At 51.6% G+C, this 24,756-nt stretch overlaps 1 protein-coding gene across 1 annotated transcript in view; it reads right to left on the bottom strand.

Moving 5' to 3' along the window:
* The window catches only part of PCDH19 (protocadherin 19), a 70,041-nt gene that overhangs the window by 40,320 nt on the left and 4,965 nt on the right, over positions 1-24,756 (bottom strand). Inside the window, exon 2 of the mRNA XM_067304142.1 lies at positions 24,045-24,372. Within this exon, the coding sequence (XP_067160243.1) occupies positions 24,045-24,372 (328 nt within the window). The remainder of the gene's footprint in view (positions 1-24,044; positions 24,373-24,756) is intronic.

The raw sequence follows: 24,756 nt of genomic DNA, 5'->3' as shown, positions 1-24,756 counted from the left end.
AAACAGTTTTTTTTTTTTTTCTCCAGTGGTTGTTTTCTTTTGAGAACTATCGTATCCATTAAATTAAAAGAAAAGATGCATAAACGTCAATAAAACTCTTCCTGAACTGGACATGGGGAGGGTGACTTTCCTATTATCAAATGACCTATGAGAAGCGAGATACTAATCTAACGACTACTTGTGCTCTGCCTTAAAATAACAGAAACGAAAGCCAAAGGACCCAAAGGCCGTTTAACGTAAAAGCTTAATGAAAGCGAAGCGGGGCCAGTGCAAAGGTCAGCGGGCTGGGGCGGCTGCCTGCACGAACGCCGCTGCTCGGCACCGGGACACGGACCAGAGGCGGAAAAAGAGCCTGTTCTCTGCCCCAAAGAGTGCACAGCCGCGACCGAGCAACGGGTAAGCCGTGGGATTCGGTTCATTAGGAATCCGTTAAGCTGTTGTAACGCTTCACCTCAGTAATGCAGGGGCCGGGTGCTTCTGGGTTTTACAAATGAGCATCTTTAAAAACGCCTGCCTGGGTGCGGAGCGCAGAGGGCGGCACAGCACGACCGTACGGACCCGGCCTCGAGCGAGACCCCGGCTCGGGGGGCTCCCCCAGCGCGGAGCCGGCACGTGTCCTCACGCCCAGCAGCCTCCTCGGCCTCTCGGCAGGTGCTCAGCATTCAGCTCTTTCCTCACTCTTCCCTCTTTTCAGCTATTTTGAGTGTTTTCTGGTTTTTGGTTTTTTTTTTCTCCAAACTGGACTTTGTGGAGGTTAAAATCAGCTTTTAATGCTATGTTTGGATCTGGATCCAGGGTCTTCTTAAGACCACAGAGGTCCTCTGCTTCCATTTCAACCTCCCAGGAAAGTCCAGGGCTGCTCCAAGCTGGACCCATCTCTCCCCTAAACAGATTGACAGGTATCTACCCTTTGAAAATCTCCGACTTGGAATACAAATCCAAAACATATCAACATGGGCTTTTTGCTCTTCTTCTCACTTCAGGGTGAAAACATTTCTATCTTTCTACAAATTACTGTAAACCTGCTGCAACCTCCTGCCAAAGCATGTAGGAACCCTTCACAAAATCAGCTTCATAAAAATGACACATTTAGCACCACTTTTTCAGAGTTATCCCTTGAGCCTTTTTTTTTCCTACATGCCTCGTTAATAAAGCTTGCATGTCACCCTTTATTACTAGAAAACAAAGCAGACCTTTCTCAAAGCCTGCAATGTGCATCTCTTGTTCTGGGTTTAATAAAATCCTCCCAAACTGTGTAATGGTTCCTCCACCCCAGTCCCTCAATCTCTGCCTTAAGATGCACGTATTCACTGGGAGAACAGGTCTTCTGACCTTATATCGGTGCTGTAGGCATATTCAGGGACCACAGAAATGTCAAATCATTCACAAAAACACTTGTAGCCTCCCCGGTGGGAAAAGCAGGGCCTGTAAAACTGCTTCTCCCATTCTCATTTACTCCTCAGTCTTCTTCTCATGGGACAATCAATCAAAAACTCCAGAATCCGAAATAAATCTGTTGCTTCCTGTTAGGAAATCTTGCCAACACTTAATTCTTATGGTTTGAACTATATTATGTGCACTATAGAATAACGCAAATTAAATAAAAACACTCGAGCTACCCTTGTGAAACATGGATAATTTCAAAATGGGGATCGGGTCAAACGAAGTCTGCATCAGCAACAACTACAAGTCATTATCATTTAGCAAGCTGCTTATTACCCCATGGGAAATAAGTAAGTGGTCTGAGACTCGTTCCCAACGGGAACAGGCTCCGTACAAAACACAACATAATCACCGCCATCAGTCAGCCCGCCGAGGACGAAGGAACGGCCCCGCAGGCGGCCTCCCCGCTCAGGTGGCCGCAACTCAACTCGAGTGGTGCCTGGGGTCGTCCTTGCGATGCTCCCATCAACACCAACCTAAGCTTTTTAACCACTGTTGGGGGGGAAACTCGGAGGTTTTTTGTTCTTTCACCCCCCTCTGCACTGTCCTTTAAAGACAGAAAGAAAAAAAAGAGACGGAGAGAAGGAAAAAGAGCTCTCTAAAAACAACACGCATCAGCCTGGGCGCTGGTGACGGAGTGACATGCCTTTTCTCTGCTCCAAACACACTTTTGGCAAAAGACAACAACATACAAAGCCCAGAGGAGGCAAAAGTGCTCCCGCTGCCATCTGGCTCACAAATCTAGGGCGAATTTTCAAAGGGTCATGCCAGATTTCCGTGGCGTTGTTTCCGCGGGACAGACACCGAGTTAATTCCCAGATGCCCAGCACTCGGGGCATTCGGGACTCCACGCGGCCGGCATGGCAAGGGCAGCTGGGCTGCCGCTCCGGTGAAGCCCCACCGCCTTCTCCTGCGGCCAGACCGCTGGCAGTTTTGGGGCTCTTGAAATCTCAGCCCTCCTCCTGAGCAATGACCCGTCACTGCAACCTGACGGCTTGGTGCACCTCCAGCTGCTCACACAAAGCACTCTTCAGCTCCCTATAACTCGATGGGGACCTCAGGGCTAAAACCTAGTTCACCCCTTTGCAAACCTCTGCCTCGCTGGTCCGTTTCCCAGGGAGCCCTGCAGCTTCTCCAGGACCTGGAGAAGATTTCTAGGCAATCTGGCTTCTTAGGCATGTCCTGAACTCATGGAAAGCATCTGCCTTCAACTCATCCTTGGTGCAATGCAGGCTGCACAATATGGATAAGAGCTGCAGGAGGAACCTCCTGCCTCGCAAGACTCGGGCAGCGTGAGTGAGCGCGCATGGCACCGCGTGCAAGGGTTCGACGCGCGCACAGCTGCTCCTGCACCACCCACACGGACACGGCATGGGGAGGCGGGCACGGGCTGGCCACCCGGAGCACAGCGGCCACCTCCCAGGGCTGCAAAGAGACTCCAGGCTGACCGTTGGAAAGGGGACTGTGAGCACTGCCGGACAGCTCCACAAACACCCTGCCTGGCAGAAGTCCTAGGGGAAGAACTGCTCCCTAATTTGAGGACAGGATTCATCATCAAGCCTGTTGGTATCTCAACAAGAGCAACTGGAGAACAAAGGCATTTTAAAACAAAGAACCCTTACTCCAACTCCAAAGCCCACTCGGGAAGCAATTACTTCATAATGCAAGATGACAACTTACAGCCCAGCAGAGCTGTTAGACCACGCAGAAGGCAACGTCCTAACCCACGCAGATGACTCTGACACCTCTCACCCAACTGCATGCACGGAGACGGGCTCTTCATTAGTGACGGCGAGGGTGTGGGGACCCTGACAGACAGGCGTTGCAGGCAATGAGGACAGCCAAGGCTGATTTTATGACCAGCAACATGACTGGTTTCTCTACACACTAAGATAAGAATAATCGAAACCTGTGCTCCAGGCTGTAAACTGATCATAAAAGATGTCAGGAAAGATTTTCCCCCTTGGTGTATGACATCGCGTAATTGGCCAAGGTACTACAGGCTGCTGACGAGAACAGCTTTGCCTTGAAGCATCAGTCAAAGGCCACAACCAGAGGCTGGAGATCAGACTTGAATGAACAATGGGCTGACCCACTTCCCAAAACGCCGCTTCTCCTCCCAGGCGCGCTTGCCACTACTTCTGCTCAGATGCATGAGGGTATCTATAATGTCAAGGACCTGCAATGCTTCAACCCCTGGTTTTGAGGCTCCTGAAGAGCCAGCTGCCACAAGTTGGGAAGATGCAGCAGAAGACACATCACTCTATGCTTTCTTACACTCCGAGTACCCAGAATAGGCACCTGCAGTCATGGCAGATATCGGAGGAGATTTCGAAGCAGCACCAGCCTAAGGCTTTGGTTAAACGCCCGGTGCAAACTCTAGCCCAAATGACTAATAGCGCTTTCACCTGGGGAGCCAGTGGCTGCTGCGCTTTGGCCTCGAAACCTCTGCAGTGTCAGGGGCCTTTGGAAATGGCCCGTTCAGCTGCCAGCCGCTGCCTCCACTCAGCATGAAACCCCGTGACCGCTCTTTGAGCTCGTTTCTGCGTGCACACTGCGTGCCGGGGAGAGGTGCCCGACTGACGGCCATGGGCAAGGGTGACCTCGAATTACCAGCAGCAGCGACGGCAGCTCCCCTGCCTGCCTCTGCCCCGACTGGCGGGACCAAGGGCGTGCGGCCCCCGCAGTCCTTGGCCTTGCTGCCAGGGCTGCCAGCCACGGAGGCAATTAGTGCCAGTCACGGAGCACCCGCTGACGAGCCCCCGCGCGTCGGGGACCCGCTGGAGACCCTTGATGGACTTCGCACAGGCACCAGCACCAGCCATCAGGTGGGTGATCATCAACCCGCTAACCAGCCAGCTCCAAACCTGGCCGAGATGAAACCCAGAGGTGAACAGCACCTCGGCTGCAAAACCTCTGCCTTTATGGGGAAAAAGAAGGGAAGCAGCATGTACTTGCGTTGTGTCAATAACCCCAAACAAGGCCGAAGAGAAATGTGAAGCAATTCAGTTATTATTAAGGAGCATTTAAGAGTCAGTCACCTGGAGAAGTTCAATAAAGGTTAAAAAGATCTGACCTCTGGCTTCTCCCTTTGAGGCCATTCTCCTATATCGGAGCTTATTGCTAAAGCCTATAATACATGAGATTGCAAACTGTAAACTAGCAATAGAGTGTTTCTGAAACAGTAAGTGCATTTAGCGTCTGATATTGATGTTTTATAATTAGATGTAATACAGCAGCTCATTTTCCTGCTCTTGATCAATGAAACCATGGTTGGTTTTGGGGCTGGGCTTTTTTGCAGACATTCTGATTGCTGCCTAACCCCGTTCAGCAGGAACGAGCCGAGACGAGGATGTGCAAACACAGCATTCATTTAGATTTACTACCCCTGAAATATAAACAGAATATTTATTTCTGACCTTTTAAGTACTAATTCCAAATTTAATGAGGCACAATGAACATTCCTCAGAGCCAGACTCCATGGCTGCTTAACACTAGCAACCCTCTAATTATTACTGCAGCTTAAATAAAGGGCATTTGCTTCTGATGGACACTATTAAACACTGAAGGAACTGCCTCTGGCCTCCATTTTCTCTTGATAAAATAAAAAGCATTGCAGAGAAATCACTGGGAGAGTTCATCCTTTCGCATCACACTGTTCATCAGAATGAGAAAAAGTATCAAAACCGATTCTATTATGGCACAGGCATACCCACTAATCCGCTCTGAACTCCTGTCCCCTCCCCAAATAAATACAGGCTTTCTCATTTTTTTTCTGAAAATGGAACGGAGGCAGGAGGAAAGGAGCTGCTGTGATGTGATTTTGAAAAAGGGTATAGGATTAGAAATCCAGATTCAATTCCGAGAGTGGCGACACACAATGAAGCCATAATTACACTCCCGAAAGCCGCAAATAGTATCACTCGTTTGAATTTGTCAACATATCCGAAATCTGCAGTATCGTTATGAAGTGCAAAAATGCAATAATAAGAAAACTACCTTACGTTCATATGGCACCTACAATCCTAAAGCTCTTTAGAGGCCGTGATGCAGCAGGATCCCTTCAGCAGCCGCTGCCGGGGTGGCCGGGGGGCGGCCGCTCGGCACCAGCACCACGAAACCGAAGGGAAAGCCAAAATATTGGCCCACGAAGGGGGCATTTTCTGCAGGGGAGAGCACACAGCCGCTAAGGAAAAATCCCTGCAGGGATATAATAGCCAATAAACCTCATAACACTTTTTTCCCCGTCACCTATGGGACTTTCAGATGTGTATTGGATATATGAATGCGGCTTCTGCTGTGGACTATACCCCTCTCTAAGTCGTGCAAGAAACAATCTGGAGCTAATCAGCAGGCCTAGGGTAATGGGGCATGACTTACAGATTTGTTAAAAAACCTTTCAGAACTGTCCTTCCCCTGCCTCCTTCCATTAGGAATGAAAACAAATACAACAGAAAACCCCTTTTTTTTTCAAATGTTCCCATCGCTAGGGCTAAATAAAACTCCTTGTCATTCACTTTCCGGAGTGGCAGGTCAGAACGATGCGTTTTGTAGGGAACAGAAGAAATCGCAGATTTGTCACTGCAAAAAAAAAAAAAAAACGGGGGGGGGGGGGGGGAGAAGAAAAGCCAAAAATCATTGCAGCTGAGTTAAAAATAATGAAGGCGTGAGATGAAGCTGCCACCTTGGCCCGTAAAGGAGAAGGGACTTCCCGGCAGCCGCCGGGCTCCGCTGGCGCAGGGGCACCGCGCCGCCCGTCCCCGTGCTTTCGCCCCTTCCTCTGCGCGCGGGGGACCGGGGAGGCAGCCGGAGGATCTGCCTGCCTCTCCTTGCTTATGGGTGAGGAAATGGGAGCGGGCAGGCAGAGAAGGGGCAGGAACGGCTGCAGGTCCGGCGGCGGCCGCATCGCCGCTCCCCAGCCCCTGCCCGGCGCCGCGGTCCCCGTTCGCAGTGGCTGCGGAGCGAGCAGCACGGGAGACCTTCCACCTTACGTACGACCCACGCGGCTGCCAGAAACGCTGCCCCTCGCGCGTCCCTGGCCCGTGGGCCGGCTCGCGTGCCGGCGCGCCCGCGCTCCCCTTCGCGCGGGAAGTCTGCGTTCCGGCAGCTTCGGCCCGACTTCGGTTAAAATCCCCCCACAACGGAGGATAATAAAACTCAGTCAGACACTGCCCCGTGCGCTCATCTTGTTATCATTTAAATTGTTTATCTGTAATTGCTAGGGAAGACTCGCTATCAGAATAGCCTCTGCCAGCTCCCGCTCTGAGCCTCAAGGGGATTTTGCTCGCAACAAAATTATTCATCAAAACCAGTATTCCCCACTTTTTTTCCTACTCGGGTAGGAAAACGCAGCTCTCCAGCCTACAAAAAAACCCAAAAAACAAAAAACCTTGAAGCCATGAGAGAGGCTGCACCGACAGACGGAAAGGGACCGATGTCTCCTCCGTGCCAGCCGGCCGCGACCGCGCACCCAGCTCACGCGGCTCCTCCGAACGCCGCCGGGCGCCCCCCGCCGCCCACCTCGCCCCAAAAGAGAGGGGGGACGCACTCCCCGACACCCACAATCCGGCAAACGCAGTCGCTTAGTTATTACAAAGAGGCCCAAACCTTACTACTTCTTGTTCCTTCCAGTTAATGTACCATGGCAGAGGATGAATTGCTATTACAAGGAACTAAAAATAAAAATGTTTCAGAGTCCGTAATTGGCTTGTCTTGTTGGGCTTTTTAAGGAGCCAAAGTACCAGTTCCAGGCTATTAGCCCTAAGGCTGTAGGAGAATGGTGTAAAATATTTCTTCATTAAAACCCTACCTTCCCCATAGAGGTGTTTTTCTTTGAATATTTTTCCCCTTCCTTTTTTCCTCCTTAATTTTTCTTATTCTTTTCTTTTTAAAAGACGTGCGTTATCAAATAAGCTTAAGTTAAAAGAGGGCTTCGAAAGCCCGGAAGTGATAAAAATAGACAAGGCTTTTTGCAGCTGGAGAGTCAGTCAGAGGCTTCGCTCATGTATTTAGGTCATTTTTCTACAAAACTTACGTAATATTTCTGAATCACATCTCTAATCTTGGGCCTTTTTTAAATAATCGGCAGCCGATCCTCCAGCCCTCGGTGAGACCGTCCCGGGAGGCGCCAAGCCCGGCGAGCAGCAGCCCCAACACCACGGGAGATGGTCGCCACCCTGCCCACGCACCTCTAGTGTTTCCCGGCAGCTGGATTTGCAGTTGTACAAATTGGCAGCAAGGTTCGCTACAACAACAGCGGTATGATTTGGTGAAACGACAAAAACGTACTTTCTTAAATGCTAAACACTCGCTACGTTTATGACACCTCTCCCTCCGACCACCAACGGCGGACGGCAGTGGGGGATCAGGCGTCGCAGACTCTTTCCAAAACGCCTTGCGCTCCTGCAGTTAAAAAGGCTGAAAAACCTCGTAGGAGGCAGCCGGTGGTGTCCGCAGTGCAATTTACTCACTGGACGCGCACTGGGGTGGGAACTAGCTTTTTCTTTTGTTGCTTTCGAGGTTCTTTGGTGCCACTTCATTATTAGCAGCATCAGTTGCTACCATTACTCAATATTAGCAACAACAACAACAGCAAAACCAAAATCATTTATTCAGCAAAACACTTCCTTTGAAAGAAACAGATGCTCTGCCTGAGCAAGAACTTGGAGATTTGGCACCGGGCAGTCATCCTGATGAGGCTTAAACGATGCACAAGCAAAACAACAATAATTTATGGTCCTGACTTCAAAATTGGCTTTAAGTTCTGGTACGGGTAGAGTTGACCTGATTTCCATTGAGCTCAGAGGACCTTGGCGTTGCCTTCTCCATCAGAGAAGGCATTTGTCCATAGGCAGCCTGGTACAACGGACACCTGGTCTACAGCTAAGGCTCAGAGCAGCACAGCACTAAAATAAATAATATTAATAATGATGACATCAAATCTCTGTAGCACTACACAGCAGTGAAAGCTCAGCAGTAAGATTAGAAAATACCCTTTTCCTCACTGTTTTTTGCGCAAGGAACAGTATGACAGTTTTATTTGTGAAGTGACAACCCAACAGGTATTTACTACTTTGATTTTGTGATTTGAAGGTTACTGCTAGAAAAAGAACGTTTCTGCCAGGTACAATTTCTATTTTTTGATACTGTCGAGGCAATACCTTGTTAAAAAGAGCAAAACAACAGTTATTAATTACCCTAATTAACCCAATTCATAAGACACATTTGTGTGGCTGTCATGACAACTGCTTTGACTAACTTGCCAAGAATAGCTTAGCTGTCCATTCAAATAAATCCCTGATAATTACTAGTCTAGTTTACTGGGCTTCTGTGATAATAATAATTAGTGCTACTGTACAAAAGGTCGCGCTAAACAATTTATGAATGATGCGTTTTGCATGGTGATTACATGAGTCACACAGCATCTAGCAAACATACACAATCACGTCTTTAACGTGGCGAGATATGACTAGATTGGAGCCAGCCAGAGAAACCTATGGCTCCTGCGCCTGCAAAAAGACCAGCAGGGTTCGAGGGAAAAAGTCATTAATATTAGATGAGAAATAAAGTGGACCAATTAAAAGTTGGGTGAATGACAAGTGACCACAACTCTAAATCTTTTAATTACACGGCATGGCTTAGAAAGGGATCTTGCCCAGCACCGGAGGGAACCAGAGATGGAGGAGAGATATCCACCGGTTTGCAGCGCTGCAGATGGTTAAAGAAGTGAAACGCAAACCCGGGCCGGGGGCCCAGGACGCTGCTCCCGCCGCGGAGCCCAGCCGGCACCGCCGCCGGAGACACGCGGGTTTGCCGGCACTGGGCAACACCAGTCGCACCAGCGACACGCAGTTCGGGGCAACGCTTCGGGGCCGAACATCATCGACCGGCACCCCTGCTGATCGAGAAGCTATTTCGAACCATATTTTACTGCTTAGCTGAAATCACATCCGGTGTCACAGGGCACCTGCCTATCAAAACGCCCTCTGAGGAGGGTTATAAAATTCTTCCCTTCGTTCTTCTGCGACAGCAAATCTCCTTTACCGTGCAAGCAGATTAGGCTGTGCTGGCCGTCAGCAACGGCTCCTCGCGCGTGGTCCCGTCCTGCTCCCGCCAGGAACGGCAGAAGCCGCGCCAGCGCCCTGCAGCTCCATCCAGCCTTCCTCCCGGTGTCGCAGCAAACTGCCAGAACCAGGAACGATCATCCCAAAACAGACCAGCTGATTTCCCTTCCCCCGGCACAGCTTAAAGACTGATTTCCAACGTCTGGGACACGCCACTGTTGTTGAAGTGATGCTAAGAACAAATCAAAGACACAGACCATAACCATAAGCCACAATATTATATTCTATTTCTAACGAAGACAGTGGTAGACACAGAAAAGTTTCCAAGACTGATCAGCCATATGTTGATACCTCACCACTCTGCTTCATTTCACTCACTGTCAATGACAGACATAACAACGGTTCATCTCTCTGTTTTTGGAGACTACCCCATTATTAGGCTTCAGGATTAACGTCGAAGGGGGGGCCAGGTCTAACCTCTCCCAAAGCCGTCAGCCCGTGCTGACCACTTACCAAAGCCAACGAGAGCCACAGGTGGGCAGTGCCAGCCCTCTCCATCTCCATCTCCCCAGGAAGAAAATCCTACAACAGCTTCCTTCAGGTCCAACTCCCCCACAGCTAGACGCAGCCGCACCACGTCACTTAGATCCTGGATATGCCCACAGACACCGCGGCAGCCTCCCCGCAATGCTGCTACCACAGGTAGGTCCTGGACATGCTAACTGCCATTACGCTGCCGCACAGAGCCCAAATTAGCGTGAAATGAGATGTTCCTCGTGGCACACGGTTTTAAGCAACGGGAGCTGCACGCGCTCAGCCTGCTCCTACCCCTCCCCGGGAGCGCGAGGATATTCCCCCTGAGAAGGCACACAAATCCCAGCAGGTGCACGGCAAACGTGCCCGCGTGTCCTCCCTTTGCTTTGCGGCACGGCGGGACTACACACCGCTGCTGGGAAGGGGCTGCAAGCTCGGCGCCTTGCCCTGCAGACGGGTCCGAGCCGACCGCCCCAGCCCGGCGGGCTCCTGGCAGCCGGGGAAGCCGCGCGAGCACGCGGGGCTCTGCCTTTCGCTTCCAGCTCTTAAACGGCATGCAGTGCCGGGCACCCTCCGCGGCGGGGCACACGGGGTCCCGGGAGCGCGCATCCGCCTGGATAAGCGGAGCGGGCGCCGGGAGTCACTTCGACGCCAGAGGAGGAGCTGGAGGCGCCTTTGTAGCATGCCGGGAGAAAGTCGCCCGAGCTGCAACTGCCTCTTCGGCAAGTGGCTTCCACATCGGGCTGATCGCTATTGTGCCGGGCTGCCTCAGAAGATTAAGGGAGGCTGGATCTGGCCCACGGAGACCAACAAAGAGCCGAATTACCAAGGGGAAAGTTCAGAACCGACGCCGACTGAACACAGACTTCAAAGCCTCATTAATTTGCAACATCCACACACAAAAGCGAAAAAGGGCTCTGAAAGGAACCACAAAGATGCACAGAGGAGAGGGGGATAAGTGAGGCTTTCAGCGGCGTGAGCGTGCCACTGCTTGCACGGCCGGCCACTTCACAGGGACGTGCTGGGTGGAAAACGTTTCATGCGCCCCGGCACTCGTGCTTCCGAGGCTATTATCGGCACCAGAAGAAAGGGCTACCTCCCTTCGTGCCTTCCTGAACTTTTTATGCGGTTCTGCTTTCATTCACCTTCACAACATTAAATCCGGGCCTGTCAAATACCATTTTTTGCTTTGCTGAGATTTGAAGGTGAACACTGATACATGCAATTCCCTCCGGTTGCACCAGGACGCTTTCCCTCCCCAGAGGCCGAGGGGAGGAAATCGGCTTGCAATGCCCCCGCCGCCATTCAGCCAACCTGCAAAATAACTGAGGACAGCTGTCAACTCCATGGAAATCCAGGAAACCGCCACATTTAGAATAACTTCTGGTTAAATACCACCTACGGTCTTTATTGTCCATCCCTTGTTACCTATCATGAGAGACATCTGCACGTAAACAGGGCTTTAATCTTTAAATATTTGTCTGCTCCAGCACTCTGCTCCCTCACCCCCGCCCGTACTCGTAGTTACTCTTTTTGATCGACTTCAAGGGAGCGCCACGCACCCGCCTCAAGCTGCCGCGCAAGAGAGCAAACCGGGCAGCAGCGCCCGCTCCGCTATAATCACCGCCGCGGCGAGCAACTGCCGTGTCACACATGGCAGGTTACGACTTCCGACCGGAGGCAGCGAGGCCAGATGAACGCTTAAAACGTCGTTATGGTGTGAAAAGCAAATATGTAGAAATGACACCTCCTTTCTCAACAGATCCGCTCCTGGAGCACCTCCCAACTCTACGGACAAATGCAGGTTGCACCGTATTAACCCTGGCGAGCCAGTACAGCCAGGGGAGAAGGGGCTCAAGTCTTCTCCGCATGCCAAACTGCAGCTCTGATCAGACCATCCTTGTTCTGGGGGACGACAAACAGCACAACTTAATTTTAGTTCCCGGGAAGGATTTCAGCGTGAAGTCGGAGAAACTCTCCTCCCGGAGCGAGTTGGAAGTGGCCATCCCCAGGAGTGCCGCAGGCTCGTGGTGCTCTTCAGTCACAGCGCTGGCCAAGAACACAGGCTAGAAAACACGATGCTTTCCCCAGACCAACAAGGAGAAATTACAGAAATCTAATGCCGAGCAGAACCTTTCCAGAGTTTTCCCATGTGAAGTTTGCAGCTTGGTTCAATATGTTAGTGCCTAATGAAGGTTTCCCCCATATACTCTACAGGGTATAATCATTCTCCTCCTAATGAGGAAGTGTTAATGGCATATTAATGCTGACAACAACTAAGTGTGGAGAACAAGAGATGAACATACTCCAAAATTCATCTATTTTTTAACAAAGGAATTCATCTTCCAGCTAAGCAAGCACCAGACGAGCAGGAGCCTGTAGCTCCCACTTCCAGGGAGCGACGCTGCAAGGCTTGGTGCCTCTGGCTGCCTCGGTGGGGCCTGGAGCAGCCCCTAACCCCGAGGACCTCAGCCACAAAGCCTGGCAGACGGGCTGCAGGAGAGGTACCTGCGCCTTCATCTCTCTCATTAACCTCACTCCTGCTATAAGCCCATACATAGGGAAGGATCTTCACCAAAATACAGTGTTCCTCCCAAGAATGGGACACAGCCACAGTGTTGGGGGGTAAGGAAGAAACAGGAAAGGCCAGGACCTGTTTGCAAATTTTTCGAAAGGTATTTTCCTGGGCAGGCAGGTTTAGATTTTATTTTTAAATCAACAGCCATGCAAACTTGATTACTAAATGTCACTGAAGCTGGGTCCATGCCAAAACATCCAGATGTGAATCTGAATATGAAAAGTTCAGGACTGAGCAGGTGACTGGAGCTACAGAGGATGGGCACCAAACCAGGATGAGGATTAGAGCATCCCAGCGCATCTGGGCGCGGGGTTTGCTCTTGGTCTGTGTCAAAAGATAGGCAGAAGCGCAATTTTCATTTGTATTCATAGGTGTTGAAAATAGCACTCAGCAACACCGAAACATCAGCCTGGTTATTTTCCACCAGACTATCCAGCGTACCAGGATGTACACACATCGCCTGTACATCCCATCGCCTTATACATCTCAGTGCAAAACAGAGCCGGCTCCCCAAAGGTAGCACTAACCCACTCCCCTGGTGTGCTGCCCACCGCCAAGCACTGCAGTGAGATGCAAAAGTCTCATCCGGTAATTGTTAAGTTCCTGTATGCTCACACCAGCACATACATTTAGATTTCCAGATCAATAATCAATGCCAGAATCAATAACAAGGAATTCAGCTACATTATAAAAACAGTAAAATCAGCCAATATTGAGAAATGACTATCGAGTCCTGTGTTTTCTGTACTCATTTAGTCTAATAATGGTGAATGATATTTTCCCGAGTACATTATTCAGCAATAAAAAAGCAGAAATATTTGATCTCTTTCTAACCTTTATGATTCTAAGCAATCTTTTTGACCCAGATTGAATGAGGCAACATCTGTAGAGCCTTTCACAAAATTGTACTCAGCATGCACTATTGTAGATCCACTGCCAAAGATAAATGTTATTATTTTAAAACCATCATCCTACTAATAGATGAGCAAACGCACTGCATTAGCATAGCCTGCAGATCTCTAGCACTGGTGAGAAAATGCCAGAGGGTTTTAGCTTAATGGAATTTTACATACCTGACTTAGTATGGGTTAATGCAATCCACCAACACAGGAATTTTAAAACCTGCCCTGTGGCATACACCTGCCATTACAAAAGATGGTATAATCCGACAAGCTCAAGATCCCCGTGAGAATGATGAAGGATTCATGTCCAGATCTCTTGTGGCCATCAGGACGTTGAGACAAAGACCTCGTCTGTGCAGCTCCGGCATGCAGAAGCCAGCCACCATTTCCATACAGTATTTATTGGATTTAATGAGGAAGAGTTGTTGGGGGGGTTTTGCTTGCAGCGTACTGAGCATTTCCATCAGAGGATATATGATAAGCCATCAAGGATATGAAGCATAATAAATGTAACGCACGTTTTCCCACTGCAGCATTAGCACTCGCTGCACTAGCAGCCTTCGCTAACCTAACGAGGAGACAAGAACTAACTGTAATTCTGTGTTAAACAGGGAGTCACTTCAAGGCTAAGTAATAATCACTTGTCCGGCTGACATAAGCCATTACTTTGTTCCAAATTTAGGCTAGAAACTAGACTGAGGTACTGAAGTAATGATACTGCAGTCTTTCCTCTGGCAAATCTTCCAACCAGTGACACTGGCAAGCTTTACCCAAACAGGAACAGTGAAATTAGGCCCCCGACGCCCCTGGAGCCATCAGAGGCCTCCGTCTCTCCTGCTGAACCCGGAAAGTCGCTCCTGAGGGCAACGGGCGTTTGGGCTAGGAGGGACCCCAGGCGAAAGCCGTGTTCACCAGCTGCTACCGCTGCCAGGTCTACAGAGGTAGCGCTTTTCGCACAGCACCCCATTCATCGCAAATTCAGAGCACACTCTAATTTAAATTATAATTACACTTATAAGTACACAGATTACAACTATTTATGCTACAAATAAGACCATCCTGTATTTTAATTAACAAAAAATGATTGGAACTCAACTATAGCCTCTACTGGGAACAATATCTAATCATTTATTTAAGCAGAGGCCACGCACAGCCCCCCACGCAACCTGGCTGGGAAGCAGACGCGCGCGCAGCTCCGGGTTTGCCCCCGACGCACGTTCCCGCGCCAGGAGAGCGCGGCCGCGCGCAGGCAGCCAGCGAGACGGGCACGCGCGGGGCAGCCGGGACGAGAAGCGTCTCAGGGAAGGCGGGAAGGAAGAAGAAAGAGAGGAAGGGAAAAGCACTTCTGCAGCCGAGACGCCCCACTTTATTCAAGGCACCTCAGCCCCAAAACGACCCCGACAAGCTGGAGCTCTTTGGGCCCAGGGAGGAGCTGGGCTGCAACCTTCTATTCCGGACTAAGGGGCAAAGTGAATCACCAAACATTAAAAATAATTGGGCTTTATCATTTGCCTCCCAGTGAAGTCGGCGAGGTTTCAGCTAGGTTAGCCCGAAAGGGCAGACTGAGGAGCGGTGCAGTGAATTCGCAGACAGAAAAATGTAGGCTGAACGTCAAGAAATATCAGAGGGACGAAAATCACTGCAAACCATCGCCTGTGCAATTGTGAAATAATTTCCGAGAAGAGGTGGAGGCCTCATCGCTGGAGAGATTTAAAATTGTCTTCCAGAAAACTCCTGAAGGCTGAGTCTGGAGGAAAAAAAAGCGCTGCAGAGGCAGGAAGGTGGGTGGGAGGAGGAACGGTCCTACAAAGTCTCTGCTGTTTCCAGCGGGTGGGAATTCAGGCAAGGCACAGCGTTGCCTCGCTAACGGCAGGAGCCCGTTAAGTGCAGGAGAGCTGTCGGCGTTGCAGGCTCTGAGGGTCCGGCTGCGGCAGGGAGCAGAGCACCGGCGTCCCGAAAAGGGGCCGGGAAGGAGGAGCATCCTTGGACAGGTCCCAGCCCCGAAGCTGCCGCCTGGAGGGGTTTCGGGTACCAGCGGCCGCGGGGCGCCCCCAGCCCACCTGCCCCTTCTCAGCTGCCGGGAGCCCTGCTCCGACGTGCCCCAAAAATGCACGTTTGATTGCAAAGTCCCCTTTCCGCGAACCTTGCAAATCACGGCCTCCAGCAGACTCAGCAGCGGAGAGAAAGGGAAATAAAAGCCCTGCAGGGCAACTCTTTGGAGAAGAGACTCACTTTGTGTTAGGTTTTCAGCCCATCAAAGCCGGGGCCAAAGTCAGGAGAGAGGAGCCTGCAAGGGCACCTGGCTGAGGATTTCCTCCAACTCAAGCCCTCAGGAAGGGCTGCAGGAGAGGGCAGCAAGAAAATATTGCTCTTCCAAGAACCCGAGCAGATGTGCATAAGGTTATTCAAAGGAGATGTGCGCTTGGCCTTAGACATTCCTGTGCACGCAGTCTGTGCTTCATGCAAAAGAAATCACATAAACAAACCACAGAGCTCATACTGCTTGCTACAGGAGCTAGTTCAGAAATTACTATACAAAGGGCTGCATATTGGGTGTTAAGCCCATCCTTTGGATGATATTTAAAAAAAATACCTAAAACCTTTCCTAATTTAAGTGAAACTTCTTATCTGCCCTTTAAATAGTCACTTACACTAGCGAACTTCATAGACTCAGTGAGCAAGAGTCGGGACATACGCACCAGAAATTCAAATTTACCGAAAGCAAAACTAAACAAGCCTGTGTACTTTCAGTAAAACCAAACCATAAAACATAAACAAATAGTGTAAGAGCAAGTGAGAAGCGATATAGTAATATATAGTTATATGTGATACAGGAATTATATATTTATATAATTATATATACATATGATATATGCTATGTTATATAAACACTTATTATATAAGTAAATAACGTAACGCATAATACATCGTGATATAATCATCTCTGTCTCGAGCACCCTAGGTCTCGACATCAGGGAAAAGGGAAAGGTGCCCGGCCTGCCCCGCGTCGGCGCGGGACACGAGGGAGAGCAGCGGCCCCGGCGAGGGGATCGCGGCCCTGCACCGTCAGTGCCGAAGCCGGGCAGCGCCGAAGCGAACGCGCGCCTACGACACGGCGCGGCGAGCGCGGCCGTCGGGGCGAGACACTGTCAAACACGAGCGGGAGCCGGGGTGTTTATCTCTGTTGCAAGGTATTCAGATGAATTTTTCAAAACAGAGAGCTCGAAGCGACTGCATTAGAAGATGTATAATTTGGCTGGACTGACCTCGGAACGGAATAAAAAGCTGCTTATTTCCATAATGCTGGCCTCCACCGTTCGCAAAGGTCGCCGAACGAACGGCGATACACAAAACAGCTCGGGAACGGTTAAGCTCAGGGAGACTCCGTGACTTGCAATTACACAGCCATTTGCATATGCAGATATTTTGAGGGAGGATGAAGAGTTCTTGAGAGGTTTTGGGTTCTCCACGCCGCCGGAGCCTCCCGGCACCGGCGAGCGAGGGGGAGCGGGCAGCGGGCTGGCACCCTCCCAAAATTCACGCAGGCCTTCTCTCCGCACCGGCAGCCGGCTGCGAGGATTTTGGAAAGGGCAGAGCTTTTCCCTTGTTTCGCAGTTAAACCCAGTTATCCCTTCGTTACTTTTAAAACCACGGGGGGGGGGGGGGGGGGGGAAGCGTCATTATCCAGTCCTGAAAACATCACTTGTCTTTGCCGGGCTCCCGGAGAAGAAAGACTGCCATTAGCTGCAAAACAGAGATGCGCCCTCGCAGAAACGAAGACGCACTAATTAGAGACGTGACCTGTGCTTACACATCGCCGTGCAAATCCGAGACCAAAAAAGTGCTGAGTTACAGTGACCTCCCAAGGAGAAAACAAGACTGGCAACATTTTCTGTGAAGTCAATCTTCCGACTAGTTGCACATCATTGCTGATAATGCTTTAATTATTATCTCCACTTAAAATACGCCTTACTTCAACAGTCTGGCACATCTCAGCACCACAAAACTTTCTCCGTGTTGGAAATTATCTATTTTTTTTTAGTTCTCCACCCAGTATTACTCACGAGCAAGCCAAGTCCTCTCCAATCATGACGCCTCCCTAGCGCTACACTGAAGCGAGGCCCTTCACTTATAAATGGCAGGGTTTATAACAAATTGTCTGTTATACCAGACAGAAACTGATTTCCTCAAACCGAGCATATTAAAGCAAGTACATTCATTCCGGTTGTAACACACGAAATGGGATTATAACAGACACTTTGGGGCTTTTTAAGGCTAGCCGAGGAGAGGAGGATAAGCTGAAGGGAAAGGAAGAACTGACAAGCAGAGAGATGACAGAGGAAGGGGAACAGCCATGCTGATTTCATTCCTTACAAAACAAAAATCTTGGCGTGTTGCGGCAATGTGCTTTAGTTAACACCGCAAGATAGCCCGCGCCAAAGCCGCCGGCAAGGAAGATTGCTCTATTGTGCTTGGAAACCCATTTCCCAGGGCGAGGAGAACACTTTCCAGGTAGCGAAAAGCGTATCGACAGCCACCGGGGCCTTATCCTGCCGCTGTTGCTCACTCCAGCGATCCCCGCTGCTATGAGAAGCCCCAACGAAATCAGTGTGAGCAAGGATTATTCGTGAGTGCATCGCGGCCGGAGGATTAGACCCGGATTATCACTAAACCCCGTAATTCCTAATCCCATTGCCAGTGGCCGCAATCGCGGCACGATGCAGCTCCCGGCACGGGGCGAGACCCCGGGCGGCACCACCGAAACCGGGGGATGTCGGGGCACCCCGACCTGCGCCCGGCCCCGCGGGAGGCCGCGCTGGTGCCCTGCTCCCACCTGGCAGCCCGGTCCCAAACGCTGCCCAGTGGCCCTGAAGTCCTCCACGTCCAACCTTCTCCCTCGAGATTTTAAACCAGCATCAAAGCAAGGCTGTAACTCGTTTGCAGCTCTAAAACACCCAATTTGCCAGCAATTATAGCAACGCTGCCGTGTCTCTTACCTTCTTCTGCCATGACGCACCACCTGGAGCAAGACCAAAGCAAGCCAGCCCCGAACCTCAGTCTTCCTTCCACGACTGAACACGCGACGTCTCAAACACCCCTTGCCCGCTCTGACCCTCGCGGCAGGGTGCACCAGGCGTCAGCACCGCTTCCCGCAGCAGTGCACGCCAGGGCAGAAACCCGAGCTAAAACTGCCCTCCGACGCGCGGGGGCAGCCACGGCGCGCCCACCGCTGCCTTTTAAAAGCACGAAGTCAACACCTAGGCATGCAGCGGCTACCCGCAGGCAGCGACTCTGCGTGCAGGCGGCGTGCCCCGGATCCTAAAACCTTCCCCGCGCAGACTGGTTTCCACGCCGCCCCAACGCAACAGGCATTTTTAGCAAGGAAGCTGCTTAACGGCTCCTCTTAATTTTGATTTTTAATCTCCCGGTACAACTTCCAGTAATCTACATGCAAAACCTGACAGGGAGCCCTTTTGGTTTCAAAGCTGACTTCTGCTCCGGCTCAGCAGGAGGAAAGAAAAGCACTCAGCAGCAGCAGCAAAAAAGTCTGACCGGCGATGCCCTTTCGGCTCTAACATGTCCCACTCTCCCTCCTGCAAAACAAGGCGAAAATACTAAACGGGGCCAGACCCGCGCTGTCAGCCGCGCTCAGGAGAGGCACTCGCAAACGCTCCGTGCCATCGCCGCCCGCAGCCAAAATCACGCCGAAACGCCGGGTCCGGAGGCCCCGCCGCCAAAGCGGGGAGGTCCCGGGGATGGCAGGGAACTGGCCAAAACGAAGCAGGGTCAGGAATCACACCGGAAAAATCCGCCCCCCCCCACCTCCCCAACGCTCTCCTCCTGGCCCCGCGCCCCGGCAGGAGCGCTGCCGGCAGCGAGAGCCGGCCCGCGCGGGAGGAGAAGCTGCCCCAGGATCGTCTCTCCAACAACCTTCCGGATCAAACCGAAATCCCTGCAGGTGCTGCTGCTTAATCCCGCCTGGATCGGCGGAGCAAGGTGGGCAGCAGGCGCGAATGCAATCACACCCAGCCGGTGCAGAGACCTGCCACCGCTCGTGACGCCGCGGCGGCGCACGCAGAGACGTCTCCTGAAGAGCCGCTCTCTCCGCAAACAACTCCTCCTCGGGGACTTTTATTTCAAGGTTCCTGACTGTTAAAGTAAATGAGCCTCACGTTAAAGACCAGCTACACATCAAGCCAATGCGGAGCCCCCGTCTGCGAGGACGGCGCTCGTTTTCAGAGGCAATCACTTACTTGCAGGCACAAACCTCATATGCTAACTGACACCGAAAGCTGCATGTTTACCTCCTTATTTTATCCTTTATCCACCGACGCCTCGCCTTCCCATCAGCGCAATAAGGAGAAGTCACTTTGAGGAGGAGCATTAGCAATATCTCCTTGACACTGATATCTATTAGCTTTAGGTCTCCTACGGGAAATGGTGGAGCCCTCATCACTTGAGATACATCAAACCAGCCCAGGCGAAGTCCCAGCGAAGGCACTGCGGGGAACAGTTCTGCGCTGAGCGGGGAAGGTAATCGCATTCCCCCTTCCTGCAGGCTCTGAAAGCCCTGTGGTTGGGTAGGAAGTATTTTTATTAAATCATCTTCGCCTGGAGGTGTATCAATAACCTACCTGACAAACAGATAATTGCAGTGAACAGCAACTACTAATAAAACACCACACTGCCATGGATACACAGCAACGATGTCCCCCAGCGGAAGCACGAAGATTTTGGCAACCGGATTTGCGGGAAGCTCCTGGGAGACCCAGGCCAATCTCGGGAGCGTGGGCAGAAGGACACGCGCTCTCCCAAGCAGGTGCCTGCCCAGAGCAGCTGGTGACTCCGAGCCGGAAAGCTGGGATCGGAGATGGTGGCTCCGCAGCAGCAAGCCTCATCCATTTCTCTCGTGGATAGTCCTCGTGCCACCAGTTGCAGGACGGGGTGTTACTCCGACTGGGGCACCAGGTCGCCTGCCTGATCCGTGGGGGCCGCCTGGATTTTTAAGCTTTTCCTGAAACCAGCTGAATCCAAACAGCGGCCTGAAAACTTCCCTTTTAACACTTGGAACACAAAAAAACAAAGCAACAAAAAAACCCTTCCCTAAAACAAACTTCCAAGCCGCTTCCAGTTGGGATGTCTCCTGTCCTTGCCCTGACGCTGCCCTTTGGTACAAAAAGGTCTCTAGGGACTAAGCAGACCGGCCCGGCTGCACCACACGCAGAGACCCCGGCGCAGCAAGGAGCGCGGCGATCGGAGGGGCCACGTCCGCAGGCCGGGGTGCTCCGGCCGCGCGGCTCCGTCCTCGCCCTGCCACGGGCTTCGCTCCGGTCCCCCCTGGCAGCGGGACAGAGGGGACTTGGCTGCCGCGGGGGCGGCGGGGAGGGTTTTGCACCCCCACGGGCACCGGGCGCTGACTGCTCGCTGGCTGAGCGCACCTCGCTCCAAACTTCGTCCCTAAATGTGCAGAGCCGGCGGCGCTGCCAGCACTGCAGCTGCAAGCATCTCCTTGGAGGGGACAAATTAGCAAACAAACAAAAGAGACGGCCCTGGCAGAGAGGTATCCGCGGGGCTGGAGGCCTGCCGCGCACGCGGGAACGGCTCCAAAACCCCGTGATGTCAGTGGAAAACCTCCCAGTTATCTAATGGGCTTTGGATGGGGCCCTCCGAGACCACCCACTGCTGGTCCTCTCAGCGGAACTGGAAAGCTTTTAGCTGCCCCTCCCGCGTGCTCGCTGCGCTGCTGAGAGAGCGGATTTGAAGCTGGCGCTCCAGGAGGCAAAACATGGCACTTGCTGCAACGGGCAAGTTTCCTCCACCAGGCCCTGGCTCAGTGCCGTGTACCACATCCTACCTGCAAGAAGCGGTGGGGGAAAGGGCAAGTCGGAGGTGCAGGGAAAGGCAAAGCCGTTCTCCTCCGCGCATGTCCTGGCCCCCGGCAAAGAAAGATGCACCAGGCCCTGGGGTTTTATTCGGAGAATGGCATCCAGCCGCACCCCCAGGCTTAACCGCTGCACCAGGGAGAAACGCGCGCCGAGATGCATTCTGCCTGCAACTGTCTATTAACTTTATCAGATGAGCTATGATGTTTCCGATGATCTTTCCTTCTTCCCCAGAACCGCAGACCTCCAGCTGCCTGCGCACGCTTCTAGTTAACGCCAGCGCGTGATGGATTTTACGACTGAATTTTGTCTGTAGCACTGAATCACAGGCTGACAGTGGTGCTCCACGGTGCGGTGCATGGAGATGGCAATGGAGCCCGCCACGGCACGGTGGTGCCCTTAAAAAGGCACCAGCCAACACCACTCCTGAGAGCCCTCTCCAAACAGCACAGTTCTCCAGGCCATAAAGGCAGGAATTAGTCACGGACCACTGCCCCCAGCACGCTAAAAGCTTTCACTCACACACAACCTTGAGATGTGTGATCTGAGCAGTAGGACACCCTGAACCCCAAAGGTCACTCGGCAAAGTGCGCTGGCAACTCTGAGCATCGGTGGGAATCCCCCAATAAATGAATGATGGATGGTGTTTCCACCTCCAGCCTGCCTGGGGCGGCAGTGCAAGGAACAAATGCCTTCGTTCACCGTTCTTCTGCCATGGCTGACGAGAGACAGCCTTGACCCAACCTGTTCAGATCCAGATTCCAATGCAGAGTCCCTGCCTCCTCCCGTCTTAATGGCTCTTGGAATGAGGAGATCCTACTCAGGTCTATGGCTGGATCCATTCCAGTAGAATATACAGGTTCTTATATCCAGGTCAATTCCATTCAGTTATTGCTAAGAAACTCTATTGCAGCTTTTCTACCAACACCAGAAGTTAAATTGAGCTTTAATTCTCTGGACCAGTGCTCTATTACTTGTGGTGTACCCTCCTAAATGCAAGTAGGCTCTCACCCCCCACAGCTACAGGCGGCTACGTTTGGTGTTGGCTCTGTGCTTGTGCACTGATGCAGAAGTTGCCTCCGTGCAGCATCTAAGTGGGTAACCTTGAAAATGCAAAGCCGTAAGACGACAAGTCTGGAAATGCCAGGGCAGGAGAGACTGGAGACGCAGCCTGTGCAGAAGAAGGAAAAGTGCCCACGATCTGTCACGAAGATCCAGACAACCACCTCCTGATCGTCTGGTATTTAAAAGCTGCACCTCTTCTCTAAACTACCAGCACTTTCTACCTGGGAGCCCTTCAAAACTGAAGGCTCCCCGCCCTATGCAGACACCATTAAGTGACCTCTCAGGAGCTAACTCTCTAGTCTCAGCGCAGCCTAAAATAGCAAAGTCCAGTGAGCATTTTGCCTGTACAAATACTGCAGGATCAGGCCCAACAGCATCAGCTGTTTCCAACAGCCCTGCAGACATTCACAGAGGGCCGGGCTCTGCTCTCCACAGCATAAGTATAAATCTGAAGCAGCTCCACTGCCTTCAATGGCATCGTTTTGCATTTACACCAGCACACTGAACACAAAACAGAGCACGCCATAAATATTTTAGCTGCTTTTTCAGCTTTGTTATTCTGTTCAAAGCAGGAAACATGACAAACCTTTGATTGTTTTGCTTAATACCAAGCAATAATTCAAAGAGAGACAAACAAGCAACATTAAATGATGCCTGTGATATACAGGAAAAGCTGATGAATGAAAAGAACCTGATGAGAACGGCATGGATCAGAGCTGCGCCTTCCCCTCCGGCCTGCAGCCACCGCACATCCCCTCCGCGCTGCTCAGCAGCACTCATCGCGCTGCAAGGCAAGGAGCAGCACTGGCCAGCCTGGGTACGGGGTCAGTGGCGCTAGGGCATCTTATATTCTCTATATTCCCAATGTGACCTGCTGCCCCCAGAGCGATGGCCACCAAAGTTAAAAACATTTTTTAAATATTTCTGTGAATTTAATGGTTGTCCAGGCTGCTCTTCCCTTGAGAGTCACCACACTCAAAATCCACTTATAAAGCAAACGAGTCCAGTCTCCTAGGAGCAGAGACACAGCCTGGCCTGGCATCGCTCGCCTGGGCACTTCTGATGATTTCTGCAGTGTCTGGTGGGTAAAACTGCCGCCCACAAGCAAGCGTCAGGACTGCCCCAGAATCTGAAAGAAGTGATTAATTACTGTGCCCGTTTCTTCCACCAGAAAGCTGGATGTGGACGTATGCACACCTGCACCCCTGGCTTTGCAGCCCATCTTCGCTGCACATAATCCACCACGCCCTCAGCACGGGGCGTCCGAGCCCTGTACAGGCGACGCACTGAAAACACCCCGCTTGCACGTTCAACAAGTTGCTTCTGCAATGCTTGAAGCCTGGATGAAGCAACGACACCACCAAACACGTACGCTACACTACAGTGCAAACACGAAGCTGCACGGCGCGTGCATTTATTATTGATGCCCCATGTAAGCAGATGCCACAAAGCCTGGAGGCCACCGCCTCGGCCCCGGCCCCGGCCCGGCCGCCCTCCCGCGCGCGGTTGCACACGACTGCCACGCGCGAGCGAGGAGGGCCTGGCGTGCCCCAGGGCTGCGTCCGTCCGCACTCACCTCCGGCAGCGGCATCCCGTTGATGATGAGGTCGGGCTGCTGGGGGGTCTGCCCCGTGAAGGTGTGGTGGTAGATGTGGTTGGAGCCAGCGTTCCTGCTGTTCTGGTTCTCCACGTTGAGGAAGGTGCTCTCCGACCGACGGCAGCCCAGCGGCAGGGTCTGCTGATGATAGTCAAAGTAGTTGAGGGATGACGTGAGCGAGGAGCAGCTCACAACGTTCATTTTATCCGTCTCTTCCACATCCCGTGGTACCAGACGGATATCGTTCTTGCTGATTTTCTTCTTCTTGCTCGATTTCTTTTGATGCCCATAGGAGTACTCTGCAATTCTGGGGGACAGAAGCAAAATGAATAGCTAAAAGCATCCCAAACTCTGCCTTGCTGCGTAAACATTAAGAGACCCAGAGGGCTTGGCCCCATCTCCACGTAGGCTTCTTAGTCATGCACATTACGTCATGTATTGGGTCTTGTGGCACTGTATGATCTTCAGCTTATTTTCATATGTATAATGTTTTCAGGTCAGACATGTAAAATAAAGGGAAGGGAAAATGCCTCTGTGTTTTGCTAGTGTTTTTAATTGCTGATATTTAGTTACTAGGAATAAAGTCCAGCCTGCAGAAGAGAAAGATGGAGGTGTTAAAATCCATGAACTGAAAAGGGTACCTGAATTCATTTCCATATGTAATAAGGATTTTAAAAGTGATTTAATTTGC

The sequence above is a fragment of the Apteryx mantelli genome, chromosome 13 (genome assembly GCF_036417845.1).
Source record: "Apteryx mantelli isolate bAptMan1 chromosome 13, bAptMan1.hap1, whole genome shotgun sequence".
Lineage (NCBI taxonomy): Eukaryota > Metazoa > Chordata > Aves > Apterygiformes > Apterygidae > Apteryx > Apteryx mantelli.
Note: the sequence above shows the minus strand (reverse complement) of the source record. Positions and strands in the feature narration are given on the sequence as shown.